Here is a 20,946-nt window from a genome sequence, read left to right on the forward strand (position 1 = left end):
AGGCTGAACAGAGATGGGAAAGAGATCAGAAAAGATGAAGAATTAAAAGCACTGAACAAATACTTCATTATTTACAAAGGTAAGCAAGGAGAGGGTGGTATGATGGGAGGAAGAGGGGCAGAGTGTAGAGAGAAGTAGACATGCACCAGTGTAAAAGGAGGAGGCTGACAGGCAACTGGATTCCCTAAAAGAGGATGAAGGAGAGTGACAAAATGGGCAGTCTTCTAAGGTCTGGAAGAATCTGAGCAGATCTGCTGACCAAGGTGTTCAACAGATCACTGGCTGCTGCAGAAATGCCTGAAGATTGGAAAACAAGAGACTGTGATACCCTTGTACAAGGTGGACAGTAGAAGAAGCACAGAAGCAACAGACCTGTTACTCTAAGACAATGGGAAGGAAAGGTCATGAGCAGAATCCTGAGAGAAAGGTCAGTTACTGTGCCAGAATCCAGCTATCTCCATTGCAGCAGTATGCATTCATGCATGGCCAATAGAAGCTATCTGGCAAACCTGATCCAGTTTTACAATTGGGTTACAGAAAAAAATTAACAAATGAGCACAGTAGCTGTGGACTACCTGGACTTCAAATATCTTTGAATTTAACATCAGTTTGCGCTACAGAAGAAACCTGTTAAAATATAATTTATCCATCAGAAGAGCCACAATACAAGTTAACCAACACAGCAGGGTCACACCACGATAATGTCACGGTTACACTGGCCTAGAAGGTATGTCACTATTAACTCAATAAATTTGGCAGGTTTCTTTAGTTTTATTTTGGGCATGTTGTGATGCTGTGTGGTACACCTTCACTTCACTGTATATATCCCAAACAATCGGAAAGGTAATGCTGCAGTAAGTGCTTGAGAATGATTAAGCCCGGTTAAAAATACAGCACACAGGAAATAGTTATTGTACCTGTATCTCTCGCACTTTGAAGGCCAGCTGCACTACAAAGTCCATGCACTCTTGCCATGCCATTGATCTTGAAAGTTGTCTCTTTTCTTCTCAGGAGCCTCTTGAATGGACAGTCCACTGACTGACTGTGTGTGTGTGTGTGTGTGTGTGTGTGTGTGTGTGTGTGTGTGTGTGTGTGTGTGTCCTGTGAAATCTGACTCTGGATGACAAAAACATAAACAAACACGTCACTCAGCTGAATTCCGACAGGCTGCTTACAATGCTGACGTTATCACGCATGCCTCTGCATAGGATGACGTCAGCCAAAAAAAAAAGGAAAAAACTAATTTAAAAAAAAGCAGAGAAATTCGGGACTTAAGGAGGCCAATCAGGAACTTGTGGTACCCCATTATTTGGACCTCAAAACTGGTAAAACTGAGGAATTCTGTATGGTTGAGAGGTATGCCCCCCACTTATGTATACCAACTCAGTGTTTGGACTGCAGTGGAGAAAAGGCAGCAGTTAATATTCCTTGAAAGTGGGTTTTAGCAAAATATACTTTGAACTATCTGTCAGCAGCAGTCAAAAAATCTGTTCACATTCCCAAATGAAAAGTGGACCATACACTGCTTTGCTTCTGTACTTCAGCTCTGCTGGGGGCAGAGGATAACCTCATCCCCTTGCCTTGAGTGTCTGCTTTAACCCCCCTAGACTTATGCCATTTGAATGTTTCAGAAGACACCTCTATATTAGCCTAATTAATCCCACAGTTACAGAACTACTCATAACACCCCAACCAGAAGGTTGCATCATAACATGATGTAGAATGAAGGGCATTTCTCTGATGAGGCTTAAACCACCCTCTGGTAGCTAATGTGTATGCTGTATTACCACAGGAGCTCACAGTACCTCACAGCTATGCATAGTGGAATAATGATTACCATCTGTGGCTTGATGAAATGATTGCACATCCATATTTACAGTTCTCTTTACATACTTAGTACTCGCCCACTTGCCCATGGTAGATGGTGGTATTTCAGCAGTCAGACTGCTTACATGACTCCCCCCCCCCCACCGAAGGAAGAGCAAGCCAATATATTGACCAGTTTTTCCTCCCTTTCCCTTATCATTTTCTCAAGTGTCCAGGCTGGTTGTTGAACCCAGGTCTTCAGAGTTGCAGTCAATGCTTTATCCCTGTACAACATGGAGTTAAGGTATTTATAGAATTAATGCCAACAGTTCATGTTAGAAACTTGTTTCTTCACATCCTGTAATATGAAAGCATAACTGGAATGGAAGAGAGGTTAACTGATAAGAATGAAAAAACACATTTCTACGTAATCATATTATTTATTTTCATCAGTGTTTGTTAACATGTAGTAAGCAATGTTTGAGAGAGGATATCCTCTGTAAATATGCTGTCATCCTTTTTTAAACACCTTTATTAGATTATCATTTGAGACATGCACAAGCAAATAAATAATATTAACATTTTTCCATTTACATGCATTATACATCACGTATCTTTTCTTTCCTTGTAAATATCATCAGTCTAATATTACATTAATATGCTATATTCCTGCCTTTCCTTAAACCTCACTCCTCCTTCTTCTCCTAAATATTATTCTGCATATATTGTTCCCAACATTTCCATTTATTTTTATGCAATTTGTTCCTTCCATTTTCTACAGATTCCTCTTCCAGTTCTTTTATCTTTTTTATAACATTCAGTACTTCAGATATAGTTGGTTTAGACTTTGATTCCCATTTTGTAGTAATTGCTTTTTTGGCAGGCAATGCAATTAAACTTAATAAGGTCTTACCAAGTCTAGGCTATTCAGATCTTGTGTCCCAGCTCAAAAAATCATATCCTTAGTCACAGCCATTTGAACACCCAGTATTTTTGACAGAGCACTCTGCAGGGAACTTTTAAAATATGCCAACTCGTTAAACTCCCAAAACATATGTTCATAGTTACCTCTTTCTTCCTCATACATTTGACATCTATCTGAGGAAAAATTCTTTGAACTCTTCTTGGGGTATAAAAATATCTATGCAAATACTTCCAAGCAAAGATCCTAAACCTGTTGCACTTTGTTGCACACTTGGGAGCTGCACATATGTCCTGTTGTTCTGTTGTAAATTGTTTTTCCATTCTCTCTCTTCCCAATTTTTTCTAACCTCCTGTGATTGATTCTTATAGTTATCATGTGATATTTTATATTCCCTACTAATTACTCCTTTTTCAACAGCAGCTTCTCTTCTAGATTCAACTAAAAACTGTACCAGAGCAGGTCTTTCACTTAAGACTCCCCTATCCCTTTCTGTTATCAATCCCTAGTAGTGAAGGTGGTCTCTAGCCTGCTAGAGGCACCGGAAGCTGTCGAAGACTGGTGGGGTGGAGGGTGAGAGGGGCATTTAGTGGTCTAAAAAGGGCAATTTTTTAAAAATATTTACTATCACAACATACGTTCACTTTGAGGACATTTTAAGCTTAGCCAAGTTCCCTTGTGGTGCTTTAATTAACATTTCCTGGTTGGTCTTGCCTATCCCATGGCTGATAATTGTATATTAGACCTCGTGAGAATAAATGCGATCATACTATAGATAATTTGAGGGGACCCATGTAAGGGATGCAGCATTTAGGAACTGCCTCTATCCATTAGTGGCATGAGGGGCAATCCTGGAGTACATTTTCTATTACCCATCCTTAGATCCAAGTTGTATTTGAATATGGACAGGGATGACCTTTGTTTTACTTGAATGGATAGTCTGTTCTGGAACAGTGGTAGCCTCTGTGATATATATCCATCTCTCCACAGCATTCAGTTTAGATACCTGGACTGACTGATGCCATTTGACTTGCTGATTTTCAGTAGGTCCATCTGTATTAGGTCGGAGGATGCGTTGTATGCCAGACATGTCACCTCTAAGCACTTTGTAGGATACTGAGTATAGTGATAAATCTTTGAGGTGCTCCATGCAAGACCTATTGTTTAGGACTTGTATCCTTTTAGTAAGGTATCTCTGTGGGTATTCCAATTGTTGCATGGGTCTAGACAGATACATCCCAAAGTGGGCATTATGCAAAATGATTGACCTAATGACGGCTTTGTAAAGGGAGACAATAACATCTCTAGATCTAGTCAAAATCAATTTGTTTATAAGCTATGCAATATAGAAATACTTTCTTATGACTTAGGGCACATGTTGGTGAAAAGTTAGGTCACTGTACACACAAGTTCCTAAATGCCAAACAAATGGGTCAGTTCTCAGGGGGCATTGTCAATTTGGCAGTTTCCTGGAGTAGATGACTTCCCAAAGGATATAATAATGTATTTTTTTGGAGTTTAGTTTCAATTCATGATTCTGGCACCAGTTATTGTTTGGGACAAACCTTCCTGCATGATGGCTAAGTCATTTGGGAATTCAGTAACTGCTCCTAGCTTGCAGTCATCTCAAACTTAGCTGGCCAAAGCCCCTTGATATTTCCTTTTGAGATGTATATGCCAAACAGAAAAAGTCTCAGCACTGAACCCTGGGGGACTCCATTGGTGACGGGTCTCCTCCCCTATTTTGATCTCCTGCATTATCTGAGCAAGCATACATGTATGCATTTTTTGATTGACCTTCCTGATTGTATTAACTTGATTGTAGTAAATTATATTCTTTGTATAATACAACACCACTTGTTAGAATGTGTTTTAAAATTGTAGTTAGGAACAGTCTTCTAGTAAGCAATGAAACAAAATGTATGAACCAGTAATGACAAAACTACCCATTTCAGACAATTTCAACCATAAAAGGCCACTCAAACTTCTGTCATTACAATCCACCAATATCAGTAAATATGCAAACTCTCTGCAGAAGTAAGTCATCTAAATAATTCCACATTAAAGGGATCTGTAACTAATGAAGAGAGTGCCGCTAGCAAACAACTTTATATTTCATTGTTTCATCTACAAATAAAGTGCCTGTTGCCCTTGAAGAATAAATTGCCTATGCTACATTAAAAAGGTTATAAGCTAGTAATTTTGCAGTGGGTAATGGATGGCAAACTGATAACGGAAACATACTTACAAGGTAACTCCTCCAAAGGAGGACATTCATAGGACTGCAGCATCTACTACCTTTAAAGTACAACACAGTACAGTATCAGCAATCCATCTACATACTGTGGGAGTAGAACCCACAGCCTTCTGCATCAAAAGCAAATATACTACCTGTTGTGCTACTACTAATACAAGCAACTTAACATAAGTAGTGCTACACTTCTCTTCCCCTGAAGCTCTCAGCTCCTTGTAAAATCCACTTGACACTCAACTAAATCTCTCAACTTGGCAGAACAAGAAATCTGGAAAAAGCCAACATTTATTTGTGGGGCCAAAGGCCCAAATCCTGGGACACATTTTAAATATTGCTTGTATAATCTTAGAAAGTTGCTAAAATAAAGTATTTTGTGTTACCATGTGTTTCCTGAAAGATAGGAAGACTGAAACTTAAAGGGCTATCATTATTTAGTGAATTCAGTTCTCACTGATTTGCCAGAAAACCACAAAGTTTAAGAGGAACAGACCAAAAGTATGAGCCAAATATTCTGTGAAAATCTGGACAGTTGAAGGCTATGAACTCCCTGAATCACAAGTGGTGGTATGGGTGGAGAAGTCAGGCTTTTGTTTGAACCTGAGTAACACTAGCCACTAGGTATACCTAACTAGGGCATTTTACACACACACACACACACACACACACACACACACACACACACACACACACACACACACACACACACACACACACACACACACACACACACATTCCTGCAAATAAAAGAACAAAACTCTCCTTACCAGCATATCTCTGGGGCTGTGGCAGCACCAACAGAACAGCAGCAGCATAACTGCTGTAACAGAGCAATAAGAGAACAAGAACAGCTAGTATAGTTAGCTTAACTTCCACATGTGAATCCACATTAGCATGAAAACTCCACTTCATTATTTTTTTCCGACAGGTCTTACAGCTGTAATAGTGGGGGACTCCCCCTCCCCCTGGCTCTATGGTTCCGGCACACATGTAGCCTGCAGTTCAAGCATCTTCTTGGCCTCATCCCATTCTATTACCTTTCCCTGTTTAGTTATTTCCTCCCAATCCCTTGTTTCCCTTGCAAGTTTTCTCCAGTAAATTCTAACACCCTCTTGTCTATTTTCTGTAAACCCTACTTGCAGTCATCCCTATTGGAAAATTCTTCTTTCCCCATTCTTGTGTTGGCTTAGTTCTTAAAATAATATCTTGTTAACTTATGAATATAATATTCTGTATGCTTGGTGTTATTCTTAAGGATCTGCATTCAAAATCACACTCGCTCTTTATTTCTTGAACCTGCCCCCCCTGCATCATCGTCCCCTTCCATTTTAATTATAACCTTCTGCTTGTGGCATTTATATGAGTCTTAACTGTGTACCTCTTAAATATCCCTTTGAATCAGATAATCATAAACTACCTTGTTCTGTTGGAAGGATCATCTTATTCCACTTAACTCTTTCCCTCTTCCCCTTCTAGATGAATTCCTTCAACTCTTTATTAATTATTAACCAAATATGCTGTCATCTTTAGTGAGTTGAGTGTTATCGAACGTTTTGTCCTGTAATATGTATTAAACCACATTTTGAATTGCTTTTTACATTGTATGACAGGTAAAAGAAAGACTTCAAAAGATGGGCCCTCTTCAGCCAATGAACATTTTCCTGCGACAGGAGATTGATCGAATGCAGAGAGTTATCGTGTTGCTGAGAAGTACTCTGACTGACTTAAAACTTGCAATCGACGGGACCATCATCATGAGTGAAAGTCTACGAGATGCTCTGGACTGCATGTATGATGCAAGAATTCCTGGTCGCTGGAAAAAAGTAAGTATATTATAATATACTGGCTTTTATTACTGTAGAAACATGTTGCACTATTTGACATATGCTTGCTAAGTCATTAAATAGAAGAGTTAACTCAAGTAAATGTTTATTACTGAAAAATATACTTGATTACATTAGAAATCTAAATAAATACTAGGACTCGTAAAGATTTTCTCTGCTCACATAAATTGCCTATAGGTAGATCAGTTTACACAATGGTGAAAAAATGCAATTCAGAGACAGCTATGGGCTCAGTGAGCGTGAACCCATTGTCTCAGCAGCATTTCTCTGAATTGCTGTTGTATTACACAAGCTCTGGTGGACATGATGGCAGTAGTGTTTTCTCTAGTGGCACATACTTCGTGTTGACAAAGGCACACCCTCCGTCTCTCACACACACACACACACACATACACACACACACATACAAAGCAACAAACACATCTTCTCTGCCACAGTCAATAACACTCATGGAAACACTCACCTATTCACCCACATGCATGTACTAAAACACACCCAGACACTTGATTTCCTACCTACCCTTACCCACCTCCATGTGACTACCCAGGCAGACACACACATGCATTTATCCAATTTATAGACACACACACACACACACACACACACACACACTCATCCAGTTTACAGATACACCCATATGCTAACACCCCCCCTACCTCACAACTTTGTTGTGCTTAATTGTACTATAACTGCTTCCATAGGAATGTATGGATGACCACTGTAGTTTGACTGTTTTTGCTTGTTTTCCTCCAGCAGTGGTCATTTTTCATAACTGAACAATTCTCTGAATCACTTGACAGCATAAATCTTGAGCCTTGGGCATTTCTGTTGGAGAACACATGGCTAGTTAGTGTCAGCAATTCCGCTTGACTGCAGCATAAACATACAACTTAACCAAGGGACTGCCATCTGTGCTGAGGCCTCTGCCAGTGAGAAACCTCCAGAGAGGGACAATCTAACAATTGCAGGAGTCTTACAGTGAGTGGGAAAATGGCTGCATTAAGACATCCTGCTCATGCCAAGCCTTTTTTAATCCTAGGGGATGGCTGTAAGAATAAAGAAGCTTATATAAGCCTTATATATAGACTAAAGATGTTTCAGATGACGAGACAACAAAACATGTGTATAGAGATGAGATACAAGTTTAATAAAATTAAACAGGGGGACATGTTAAGGGATAGAATGCAGAAGAAAAAGGCCTGTAAAAAATGCATCAAAGACCATGATGTAAACCAAGCTGGAGTGTCTGTGTTTGTGTGTATATGCAGATATATCGATATGTATGTATGCATATACATATCGATCATACCTCCCAACCTCTTAGGGCAAGAAGTCTGGACAAAGCCCGACAAAATGGGAAGAAAAAGGCCTAAAAATAGAGACATATTTTAAATATTTTTCTTCTAAGCTTAGAAAGTTGTTAGAGTAACAGGAATTGTTTTAACATACATTTTCTGAAGGATTTGAAGTCTGAAACTCAAATGTATGTCATTAGACTTTAATCCGCAGAGCATCCCAGTGATTTGCCAGAAAACCACAAATTCTATGAAGAACAGACAAGAAATATGAGCCACAAATGTGGACATTCTGCAAAAATCTGGACAGTTGAGAGATAGGATATAGATATATCTGTACCTATGTATCTATCAATCTATATAGATATCTCTCTCTCTCTCTCTCTATATATATATATATATATATATATGTATATATATAGATATGAATATAGATATCTGTGTCAAAGTATGTTTAAAGATTGTGAAATTAGTATTGCTTCAGTCTTTGATGTTAGCCAAAAGTGCTCTTCGCAGCACCCGCAAAGTGCACAGAACTGACTCTCTCCTCAATTCATGTGGAGTTACATGTATCGGTAGCATATCTAAATACGAGTGTAAATTCTTTTTTTATGAGACCCTTTGCTCCTGCTACTACTGGAACTGTCTGGGTATCCTTCTTCCACATTGCCCTTGTTTCTGCCTGCAGATCCTGGTATTTTATGATTTTGGATCTCTCCCTACACAAGATACTGTAATCACTGGATGTAGCAATTTTAATGATCAATGCTACTTTTGTCTTCTTTTCATGGACTACTGTATCTGTTTTTTCTCACATCTGTATTTTGACCTGTTGGTAATAGGTGATCCAGTGTGATATAAACTTTATCATTCTCTAAACTGCTTTGTGGCTCATGTTTCTCAGCTACTTCAGTACTGTAATGTTTGCATAATCTGCAATGCAACAGTCTTGCTACATTATTATGTTTTTCAGTATACAGGCCCAGTGCCATTAGTGTATAACATCCAGCAACAAGATTTGCAACTGTTTCCAGTTCTGCTTTACAAAACCTGCATTTGTCTGTTTCTCATATGTTCAATGGACTTTGTTAATCAACATGTACATAAGCCACTTTCCTGGGCCGCCATTATTAACTTTTAAACTTTTGCTTTAAATTCATCTCTCGTTAACCACTCCTGTGTCAGATCCTGATCGACATGAGGTTGTTCCAGGAATTTTATGTACTTGTAACTATATTTAGACCTTTTCCACATTTCTTGCCTTCTTGTCTGATCCTTCACTCTATATTCTTTCTTTCTTTAGTTTTTTTGGCACATTCATTTGCTGCCTGATTTTTATGTACTTTTGGTTTGATTTCCATTCCCACTAGACATCTGTATGCTTCTGCTAAGCTAAGCAGGGAAGTCATCTTAGGCTTGTTCTCCTCATTTATTTTTTATTTTATTTATTTAACATTTGTTTACCGTGAAAGTCCGATTTGGAACAAAGCCAATTTTCAGCGGAGGCCCGGGGAGAAATGCTCCAGATGCATGTCTTTGTAACATCGGAGGAAACCAGGGCTCCTGGAGGAAACCCACACGAACACAGGGAGGACATGCAGACTCCACACAGAAGGAACCCCAGCCGAAAATCGCACCAGAGAACCTCTTTCTGTGAGGCGACAATGCTACCACTGCACCATCCATGTTTTAAAGCTTTCACTATGTTTGAATCTTGTGAGGTCAGTAGATATGTATGCAGTCCTTTGACTGCAGATATATACATGTAATCACTTTCGAGGACTATACCTCCTTCAGAAAGGAGAATATTTAATGTAGATATACACTGACTTTTATATATCATTTGATAAGCATGAAGCATTTTTCTTGTTTTCCTGTCCAGCTGATCCAATAACTTTTGGGGGGGGGGGTTCTATATTAGAACACCAAACTTTGAAAATTTTGAGTGTTCTAATATTGAACCCTATTAAGCAAAAATTTAAAACATCGAACATACAGCATAGCAAATTTTTTCCTAGGGAAAAAATTTGCTGTTCCAAAACACATACACACAACACAAGCACACCAAACAAACAGCAATCCACACACATACACCTAAACCCTTACACCTAACCCTACACTAAACTATACATACACCAGTAACTATCCACTTACCTTAACCCAAGTCCTAACCCTAAGGTCCGTCACTATCGCACAGTCACCTCACCCATACCCTAACCTTAACTCACTTACCCCGCCCTAACCCTCACATCCACACAATCGCACACTTACCTGACCCGTGCCCTAACCCTCACATGCACACAATCGCACACTTACCTGAACCCGACTCATAACATTCCACCACAGTGCTGAAAATACAGAAGCAGCAGAAACAGACAACTAAATTCTTTCCCTAGGAAAAAATTTGCTTTTCTGTTTCTTCGATATTTTCAGCATTCGCTGAAAATGGGTCGATATTAGAACACTCGAAATTTTGAACATTCAGTGTTCTAATATAGACCCACTTTTGGGACCAGTCAGTCACTACAAACTGTAAATTAAAATAGGAAGAGATAATTGTTTTATAGCTTGGACTTTGTTCCTAGATGTCAAGGATGTTTTCAGTATTAATTTTAGTCTTCTATTCTATTCCTTACTAAGTTTTCCTCACATATGTTCATGTTTTAGTGTCAATCATTCATCAATTCCCAACTAGTTTTACACTCCCTCCTTCTCAAGTTCCTTTATATCACATCCTGTAAAGGGTGCTAGTCTGAGAATACTGTTCTGAGAGCAGTGATCATGTAGTGTGCATTCATCAGAGGGTTAGTATATGTATGCATGCATTGTCACAAAAGAATAGATGGAAAGCTATTAGAAATGGAAGCAGAGAAGGAATTCAATGAACTGTGGAGAGAGAAGGTGCTTTCTGTGGACAAGCTTCCATTTCAGGTGTTAGCAGTATTGGTTGTTGTTTGTCTTTTTGACTTTTCCCGGTTAGGGGTCGCCACAGTGAAACTCCAGTCCGCTAATGATTGGCAGTCAATTTTTATGGTGCCGAGTTGCCAGCCCGACACCCAACCTTCAACGAAGGTACACCCATTTACACATGCCTTTCGGAGGCCACTCTACCGCGTGGAGGACATGCAGACTCCACACAGAAGGCACTCCAGCCGAGAATCGAACAGGAGAACCTCTTGCTGTGAGGCAACAACCCTACCGCTGTACTTGGTACTACTGTTTAATTAACTGCTGGTTACATTGCACAGCCACTTCTTTGTAACCACTGTTGTCGCAGGACTTTAGGTTGGTGATAATAGCTTATCCAAGGGATTGTATAGAAAGGACCTGAGAAGCTGCAGATCTTATAGTTTTACTTCCATTCTTGAAAGTTTATGTAAAAGATTCCTCACTGTAGGCTGATGGAGTTCCTAAATAGTAATTCTTGAGCACTTCATTAACAACATAATTTCATGCAGTAGAGGCCTTGCCTGTACATCTTGATTCAGCTGCATTATGTTGTTTCTCCAAGGTAGGATGATGGAGTTCTTTATGTTCTACTGTGAAACCTCATTTTACAAGAAACCAAAACACTGAAAACTAATGCCTAAAACCCAGAAGGGTGAAAGCTTAAACTGCATGTATTTTTGTAGGAGGCAAACACCCCCCCCCCCCACACACACACACACACACAGCTGAAGTTATATGCATCATCTCCATGGGTCACATCAACTTGAAATAGAAAAAAAAATCTCCTACTAGGAATGATTTCCTATGGAAAACAGCAGTCGGCTTTGTATCTCTCTGTGTCTTGTGCTTTTGGCAAATGGTAGTTGCATTCAGTCTGTCTCAAAAATCTTGAAATATGGTATGAGCTCCCTCTTGCCTCCAGTGGCTTAGTGGAAGCCACCATTACTATGCTTCCCCTAGCCAGAATGCATATGCAAAAGCTGCAGTGATATCTAAAAAACGTTTGGTTCCAACACCAGCATCCCCTGTATCAAGTAATCACACTCCTAACCTGCATAAAGGCTGAGGTCTGCTGATGGATTCAACAAGTCCAGCTCAATCTGGGCCTTCCCCTCCAGTCCACTATCCCAACCCAGGTTATGCATACACATGCATCAGACTCAGGATGGGGAGCCACTTTGGCATCCTACAGGGTTCAAGTAACATGGCACCTTTCATTAAAGGCCAAGCACATCAATGTGAGAGAAATGACAGCAGGCCTCCTGGCTCTGAAGACCTTCAGCCTCCTGCTACTACCAGATTTCCTCCTAATAATTACAGACAACACCACAGTTATGTGGTACCTCAACAAATAGGGAGGGACAAAAGCGTACCACCTGTGCAGACTAACCTTACTGATATGGAATTTAGCCTCTTGCCATAACTTGTCCCTGCATGCATCCTACATCCTCTTCTAGGACAACAAACAAGCAGACCTTCTGAGCAAGACATCCTCTCCACAACATGAATGGATGTTGGACAGGACAGTCTTCCTAGACATAGTCTGCCAGTGGGGCACTCCTCAAATAGACCTGTTTGCCTCCCCCCAAAACAGACAACTGCAGACCTTCTGCACAAAGACCTACTCACTTCTAGCTTGGAGAGTAGATGCTTTCAGCATTTCTTGGAAGGGGAAGTTTCTATATACCTTTCCTCCCTTCCCATTAATTCAGAAAGTCCACCTGAAAATCAGGAAAGACAAACCAAAAATCTTGTTGGTGACTCCGTACTGGCCAAGGCAGCAGTGATTCCCCCTACTTTACAATCTAGCCAAGGGCAATCATCACAAGTTACCCCACAAGGTGGACCTTCTGACACAACAAAAGGGAACCCTTATCCACCCACACTTGCAGATGTTATCACTGACACCATGGGTTATAAACTTTTAATTCCCTTCAGGCACCACTAGTCAGAGGACGTGCTTTCAGTCCTGGGGGAGGCTAGAAAACCTACTACAAGAAAATCATACCTAGCTAAATGGGAAAGATTTTCAAAATGCTGTCTGGACAAGGGAAGGGACCTATGCATTGCAGACCCCCCCACCCCAGTTCTTGAATATGTGTGTCAACTACTAAAAGGCAGACTGTCGTACTCTTCAGTAACATTTCACCTTTCTGCAATCACAGTATGCCTACCACTAGATCCTCCTTTACTATCCAGGCTCGATGATAAGCTTTTCTTAAAAGGGGTCTTACACATAAAGCCTCCAAGAAAGCCCATCCCACCACCCTGGGACCTTAGCTTCATTCTGGAAAAGCTAACCCAGCACCCATTCGAACCTGCTGGGACAGCTGCAGTACAGATGTGTACATGGAAAACAGTACTGCTAGTGGTCAGGACTTCAGGCCTTAATGGCCTGCCCCCCTTATACTACTTTCCACAAGGACAGGGTAACACTAAGAACTAACCCCTCCTTCATGCCTGAGGTGGTCAACGATTTGTTATTAAACAATCTGTTCACCTACCCACATTCTTCCCCTCTCCCACCAATGAAGGGGAGAGGATACTTCACTCCTTGGATGTACATAGACAGTTAAGATTTTACCTGGACAAAACAAAATCCATCAAAAAATCCAATCAATTCTTTGTTTCCTTCCACCTTAGGGCCCTGGGCAAGGCAGTCTCCAACAAACCATCGCCTGTTGGATCAGGAAAGCCATTTGCCTCTGTTACTCACACCATGGCAAAAATCACCCATTGGGAGTAAAAGTTCATTCCACCAGAGCAATGGCAGCTGCCAAAGCCTTTCTCAAAGGCCTGGACACTGCTTCCATTATGGAAGCAGCGACATGGTCCAACATTCACACTTTCACCAAACACTACAAATTAGACAATGTCTCCAGAGCATGAACAGGATTTGCCAGGGCAATCCTACAGGGCTTTGTAGAATCAGCCTCTTCATCCACCACTCTTCCTTCCAACTAAGCAGTGGTACTCTCCCACAACAAGAATACTGCAACATAGGAATAGAAGGACATAGAATAGTTGTGTAAAATCTTACTATAACCATAGATTTTCTTCTCTTCCATATTGCAGTATTCCTTCCAACCCTCCAAAACCCCCTTCTCTTTCTCTTGCTCAGTACAGCATATCCTTAGACCCTTGGTATCCTATACTCTGCACCGGGGACTTATGAAAACCACATAAGGGCCCCATGGCCCTATGCCTGACATCACTGGCATCTCCTCTTGCTGGGCCTTCTACTCCGTCTGCTGGGCTTTCAAGTTCTGAGGTCTGTGCATGCAGATGTCACATTTAAGGCCCCTGATTTATGGCCCTATGTGTGATGTCCCTTGAAGCTGAAACAGCCAAGCTGAAGCTTTTGTATAGGAGCCAACATATGGGTCGCCTGAGGTGGGAAATCCCACAACAAGAATACTGCAACATGGAAGAGAAGGACATCTATATTTATAGTAAGAATTTACACAACTATTGTTTCTTATCCTTTTTGTGACCATTGCCTCACTTTTATTAGTAGTTAATCAGGTGTTTTACATTGCTTTTTATCACTGCTTCACGTGCTTCACATGTCACTTCAGCACCAAAGTAGTTTGACCTTTGTAGTGCCTATCTCTCAGTAACTGTTTTTTTTTTTCAGAAATTTTCAGACAAAATATGTGACGTTGAGTCCAGTTCATTGATTGCAAACTTGTTGAAAGGTACAACCCGTAAAGTATTTGTTTTCAAGGGATAAGCCCTCTAACCCCATCCCCTTACTTACATGTGCCAACTCTCAAGTCAGAATACCTAAGGGAAATGGGGAATAACCCATGTGGTTTAAACTTTTGACAATTGAACTTGACAAGTTTACACTAGGCAACCAGTTGATATTACTTGTGGTTGTGAAAAGCTGTAGTCCAGAATTTTACATTAAAAGATATATCCCTTATTCTTTTCTTTTTTTCTGATCCTTTTTTTTTTTGAGACTGGGTTATGAAAGGAAAGTACAACATATGCCATTGAAGAAAAATCAACTTCTTCTTGAAGTTTTGAGGAGAGTAGTTCAGTTTAAATTCGTCCCAAAACAGGGATTTGAAGTAATTCTCTAAAGTAATGAAATTCTCTTCACCAACTTTTGCTCAGTTGGGCAATCCTGGTAAACAAATGCAATGTAAGTAAATTAATTAATTAAATAAGAGACTGACAGACCTTCGTAGCAGCTTCTATTGTACATAGGTTGGTACACTCTCTCTGATCATGTCAGATCAAAAGGATTCAATGAAGAATTTCTAGCATGTTTTCATAGCCTAGACCCCCTGTACCTTCATTCAATTTGGCTCCTGTCTTGTTACAACTATCATTTGAGAGAGGATAGGTTGAGGGATGCAGTTTTCCCTGGCTGCTTGCTCTCTGTGAGAATAACTGGCAAACAATTTAGTTTTACTAGATGAGAACATAACTCTCAAATGTCCATTTTTTTGTGGGACCCTGATCTTTTCTCAGACTTCTGTTCCATCCCATTTAAAATTGGAAATTATTTTGAGAAGTTGTGTGTGTAATACTTGTTCTTATCAGACTTGAAATGGACTATCCGCTGATGGATGCATTGCAATTTGTTTTTAGTTTTGCCTAAACAAACTAGCACCCTATTATCTAGCACTATTGTCACAATTTAAAAAACGTTTCCCTAATTTGGGACCCTTTCCGTAATTATTTTTGCTTTGTTCCAAACTCTAGAGGTAAAATTTGAGAGCTATAGATGGGAAACCATGGCCGATGTAACACTGAGAAAAATTAGAATAGTGCAGAATACCAAAAACTCTTGACAAATATAAAAAAATAGTACACTAGCATACTACTCACAGCTGAGTTTGTTGTGGAAGTAATCAGCTGTATACAGAAGGGTAATATGAGCTCCATTGTGATCTATAAGTATGGTGAAGCATGTGGAAACTAGTACCGACTATGATCAGGAATCACTGAAAGGTTTCCTTTAAATTCTTTGTCTTGGGCACAGCTAGCCAAGTTGATTGCTGTTTGTCTGGTTTTATCACTGCTTATCATTCTGTAACTTAATCTTCTGTTTCTGTTTATATTTATCTGTTCTCATTCTGCAGTATAGCTGCCATGTCAACAACACCATGTTAATTGTTAATTGTATTTCTCCATTTTAAGCCTGGGTCATGGTGGAGAAAGGTCTAATGAGTAGTTCGCTTAGCCAGTTCACACATAGTTACATAAATATTTAGATCTGATGCTTGTTGTGTGTTAAGAATTAAGTGTGAGCTTATAAGATGTTGAATGAGTTTATAATGATCACATCTCTCCAAAATTTCTGAGACTGGTGATGGGAGTTCAGTGGGTTTATAATTCTTCAAGGCAGTAGCAGATCTAACTTTGCATTTGTGGTACTGCCAGATCCCGCTACCAAACGGTAGGAACATAGCCTGGTTTTGAATGAATGAATGAATAATTAGAATAAATACTGGAAAGGCAATGCCTTGGCTCCAGCTTTTAGAAACTCTGGATGAAGATTTCTTATGGCAAGAGGCTCAGGGTTAAGTCTAAACGAGTGCTTGTTCACCATATACACTGAGGTAGTAAGTATGGTAAAAGGCAGGCAGCTGTGTCTAGGAGTGAGCAGTCTATATCAGATTCTGACTTGGGTAAAATATTGTATAATACATCATGAAAATTGTGCATAAATTGATCAATTATCTGCTATTCTGCTATTCAGTCTATATCAGATTCTGACTTGGGTAAAATATTGTATAATACATCATGAAAATTGTGCATAAATTGATCAATTATCTGCTATTCTGCAATGTATCCTTTGGTAGCACAATATACTTCTGTTCCTGGTGGGATTTATTCTTCCACTAGGTAAATGAGGTTTGACAGATTCACAAACCACAAGCAGTATGGTGAAGGTATCAGGAATCTGATGTGACACCAGTAATTGAGTAGTGGTTGATCAGGTGGCCATCATCTGCTGAGATCAAAGGCATTTCCTGGCTGAAATTTGGAAAGATTGATAATTGATTGCTGAACATTCATGTATCCGGTACAGTATGCAGCATATGCAGTACAGCTCTTTGGCCCATTTATGGTTATTGGTTTAGGCAAAGTTGGGAGGCAGAGAAAACTTTCGGCAGTTATATATTTAACTCAGTTTAACTCAATGTGAATAAGTACTGCAATCTGTAAGTACCATTTTATATGTAGACTCAGCAGCATGGAGGGGGGTGGGTTGTATATGACACTGGCTGTCCTGCTGGGATTTTGTACTTATGCGTTGGGGGGGGGGGTTTGGATGAGTGAAATACTATAATAAGATCTGGAGACAGTGCTAAGCATTTGGGATGCACAGTTTCTTGTTCTGTTAATTGTTATTTTGCTTTATAGTGGCTAGCCACAGAGCAGGTGGGAGGCTTGTAACAGCTGCCAGAATGCTGTCCTAATAAAAATATCCACTTATGTGTGGAGTGGCATTCAGCTTTGGGTGGTTCTTTTTGTGTCTGGGAAGTATTTGCTTATATATTTTATTCCAGCTGGCTCCTTATTGACTATTTACACATTTTCCTTATGTTATGATTGTCAGGTAACCAGTTTGTTACTTTCTGGTATCTACTGCTGGCAGACCTCATTCTCTGTGACAATGAAACTTCATGATGTATTCAGCAGACATGTGTAGACAAGATGCAGTATGGGTTTCTAGAGAGGTCAGTAGTTGTACATAAAGCAGGTACAGTTCAAGTGAAACAACAGGTTACACACTTGTACAAAGTGTTTCCATTGTGTTTCTTGTAGAGTTAAATGGGTCTAGAAATCACAAAAGTAAATGCTGAGCTAGTGTTCATGTTTATACAAGATGCTGTGCAATGGGCAGTCTGTAAGAACTGCTTCTTAAAATACTCTAGAAAAATCAAATGTGACTTGTACTGCAGTGTGCCTGTCAGTTGTTAAAAGCTTTGGTTGATCACACAGTAGTGTATTGTGCACTATAGTCTTCTATTAAGACACTGTGGTAATTTTAAATACTGTGTTTAAGGCTGACGCATATGTGTAACCAAATGTCAGCAGTTTTGGGCTGAAATAAACTGAGTTTGTAAAACTAAAAAAAAGTGAAGAAATGTAGTGTAAGTAGGCCTTCATTATATGAATAGGTGAGAGTTTAAGAAGAAAGACTGCAAAGTTGAAGGGCATTCTGTTTAATTACCGGTAGCCAATAGTAATACTAGGAAGCAGAAAGGAGGATGTTTGGTTATGTTGCAGCTCAGTGACAAGTAGCAGATTTACAGTGCTGCTGTCAGGAATAGCTGTTGAAGATTGTGTATTTTCAGTGATATGATTTGACTGGGGAGTTCATACAGATTGCTGTGAGTTGTGTGTCATTTCAGGATTAATCCATTGGATGACCATTGCTCTGTTAATGAATTGTGCTGTTTCAAAATATTTGTGAAGATGTTATAGGAGTTTTTATGTGTCAGCGTATGAGTGGACTTTAGATTTTATTTGTTCTGTTTGGAAGTCATAACCATAATAGCTTATAAACATTTACCAAGAGGAAGTGGGCATTCTGTCTGTATTGTATTCAGCCAGGTCTGAGAAGATTAGGGCTTTGTGCAATACTGGTTGTGTCTGATATGTTAATGAAGTATCTTACTCTGGAGGGCAGCATCACATTAGGCATTCATTGTTAGTTCTAGGGTTAAAATTTAAGGTGTTTCGCTACTCAACTGAGGTTTCATCACCAACAGGAATTTTTAAGTTTATGGTATAAAAGTATGGCCTTTTTCTGGAAGAGGTAAATTTAACATCTTTCTTGAATTGGTCAGCCATGCTAAAAAAAAAAAAAAAAAAAGAAGCTGTCCCTTTGGACATGGGGAGATTGCATAACCCATGACGATTGAGAGATCTTTTCCATTCAGAGGGATGGTACTTGCCCAGCACAGAGATATGTTAAGGTGCTTCCCCCCAAGATGAAGACAAAAAAAGAAAATGCAATATAAGGAGCTAAGGGAACAGAAGTCACCTTAAGTTAGAACAAAAGAATAAAAGCTAAACTTACTTTGCTGTGTGCTGAGGTAAAGTTATTGCTAAAGAAAAGGGTACTTACGTATTATCGCAACCAGATTTTTAACCTGGTGCAATTCGTAATGCGATCGCAAAACAACTTCATCTTTAAGTCGAAAGGTGTGTGTGAAGTGTTAACTGGTATTTTGTCAATGTGGTTATGAGATGTAGGAAGAGGAACAACAGTAAAATTCCTCTTCCTCAGTAGCGTATCTCCCCACTTTGTGTCTGCAAAGTGCTTCGCAGTGGAACTGTAGGCTGTGTTCTTCTATTGTGATTACTGTGTGTTGCTTCTTAGCACTTTTCAAGCTATTATATTTATATGTGCATGTTTGTGTCTGCATTCAGTTTACTATTTTAGGACTACTGTTGAAGGGATTATACCTCTTGATGCTGAGTTGTCATTTGCAGATTGGAATGCACAGTCCATAGTTGAGTTTGCCTTTATATCTGCTACTACATTTAGACAAAACCAAATCGAGCAGCAGGACTGTATCTTCTGTCCATGGTGTGGCATCTGATTTACTTATACATCGAGTGAAGTCACTGTGTTGAAAATGTAGTTAGCAGTGTAGGTATTTTGCCTACCTTAAAATAAGTGCCCATCATTTGAAAGACACATTACTCCCAAACTGCCGTTAACTGTGGTACAGCGTACAAAAGACCCAGTTGTCCTCTGAATCTTGTTTGTCCACGAAATATGAAAATTTGGCCTCCTGTTTCCATATAACGCTAATTCAAATTTCAATGTAGTGTATAGGAGCTAGCAAGTAAGGCTGGTGCACGGCAAGAGCACTTGTTAGACCCAAAATCAGAAAAAAGGCCAGCACCAAGGAAGGTTCAAAAGTAGTTTAATAAAACTGAAACTAGACCGGTTTCAGCAGCAAGGCTTTCATCAGTAGTATAGTCAGCAAAAAGCACTTAGTCATCATCTTATATAATGTTCTCTAAGGCATCTATATGACATCACTTCCTGATAAGTCAAAAATGCAAACAAGGCAAAAGTAATTGAAAAATACAATCAAGGCAAAAGTAATTGAAAAATACATAGTTCAGTAAACAAAAAAGTTTGCCTGAGTTGCATGCATATCTCCAGATTATAATGAAAAAATCCAAAGAGACACAGTATACTGGTATATCAATGATAATAAACAAACTTAATAAAAAACATACAATAAAGGGTAAATGCCCAAAAATAAACCCGAAACAAAAGTCAGGTTATAAGAATTCTGGTGTTGAATACCAGCCACAGTATCCTAAAATGAGCTGAAATGCAAATCATGGATCCAGTTGACGGTTGCGAAAACTTATTCTTTCAATTAGGTAAACAAATTAAGATGCTTAGAACAAACATTTGGCACAGTAAATTGTTTAAAGCTTACCAAATACAGAATATATCCCCTAGAGGATTGAGATGTAAAATCCAACCACTAGTGGGCACACCGGATGAAACTCTGTTGAAAGATTGGCAACAAGCACAACAGGAGGCTGCCATGATTAGAGTTAACATTTTGGCCTCTTTCTATGAGAGAACAATACAGAGTAATATTATTGAAGTAGAAAAAACATGTAACAACCTGAAACGGTTTGAACATGAGGCTAGTTTTCAGGGTTGTCTTGGCAAATTATCTAAAGAAATCTCTATTTTGGAAAATAACCTTAAGAAAAGAAATTGCATAAATTTGCCCGGGATAAGGAAGATTATGATAGGGGCAAACAATTTGATTCACAAAGGGGTGTGAGGTTTGCTCATGGTACCAAGAATGCTTCATTTATATGCAAAAAAAGACCAAGGTCTATTTTAAAAAAGACTGGGCCTAGCTT

General features: G+C 39.4%; 1 protein-coding gene across 1 annotated transcript in view; it reads left to right on the forward strand.

Annotated features, from left to right (window-relative positions):
• Nucleotides 1–20,946, forward strand: part of DNAH5 (dynein axonemal heavy chain 5) — a 1,226,896-nt gene that overhangs the window by 1,065,563 nt on the left and 140,387 nt on the right. The window contains exon 38 of the mRNA XM_044065791.1: nucleotides 6,590–6,802. Coding sequence (XP_043921726.1) covers nucleotides 6,590–6,802 — 213 coding nt within the window. The remainder of the gene's footprint in view (nucleotides 1–6,589; nucleotides 6,803–20,946) is intronic.

Source organism: Protopterus annectens, chromosome 3.part0 (assembly GCF_019279795.1).
Source record: "Protopterus annectens isolate FY-2018-M chromosome 3.part0, PAN1.0, whole genome shotgun sequence".
In the NCBI taxonomy this organism is placed as follows: Eukaryota; Metazoa; Chordata; order Ceratodontiformes; family Protopteridae; genus Protopterus; species Protopterus annectens.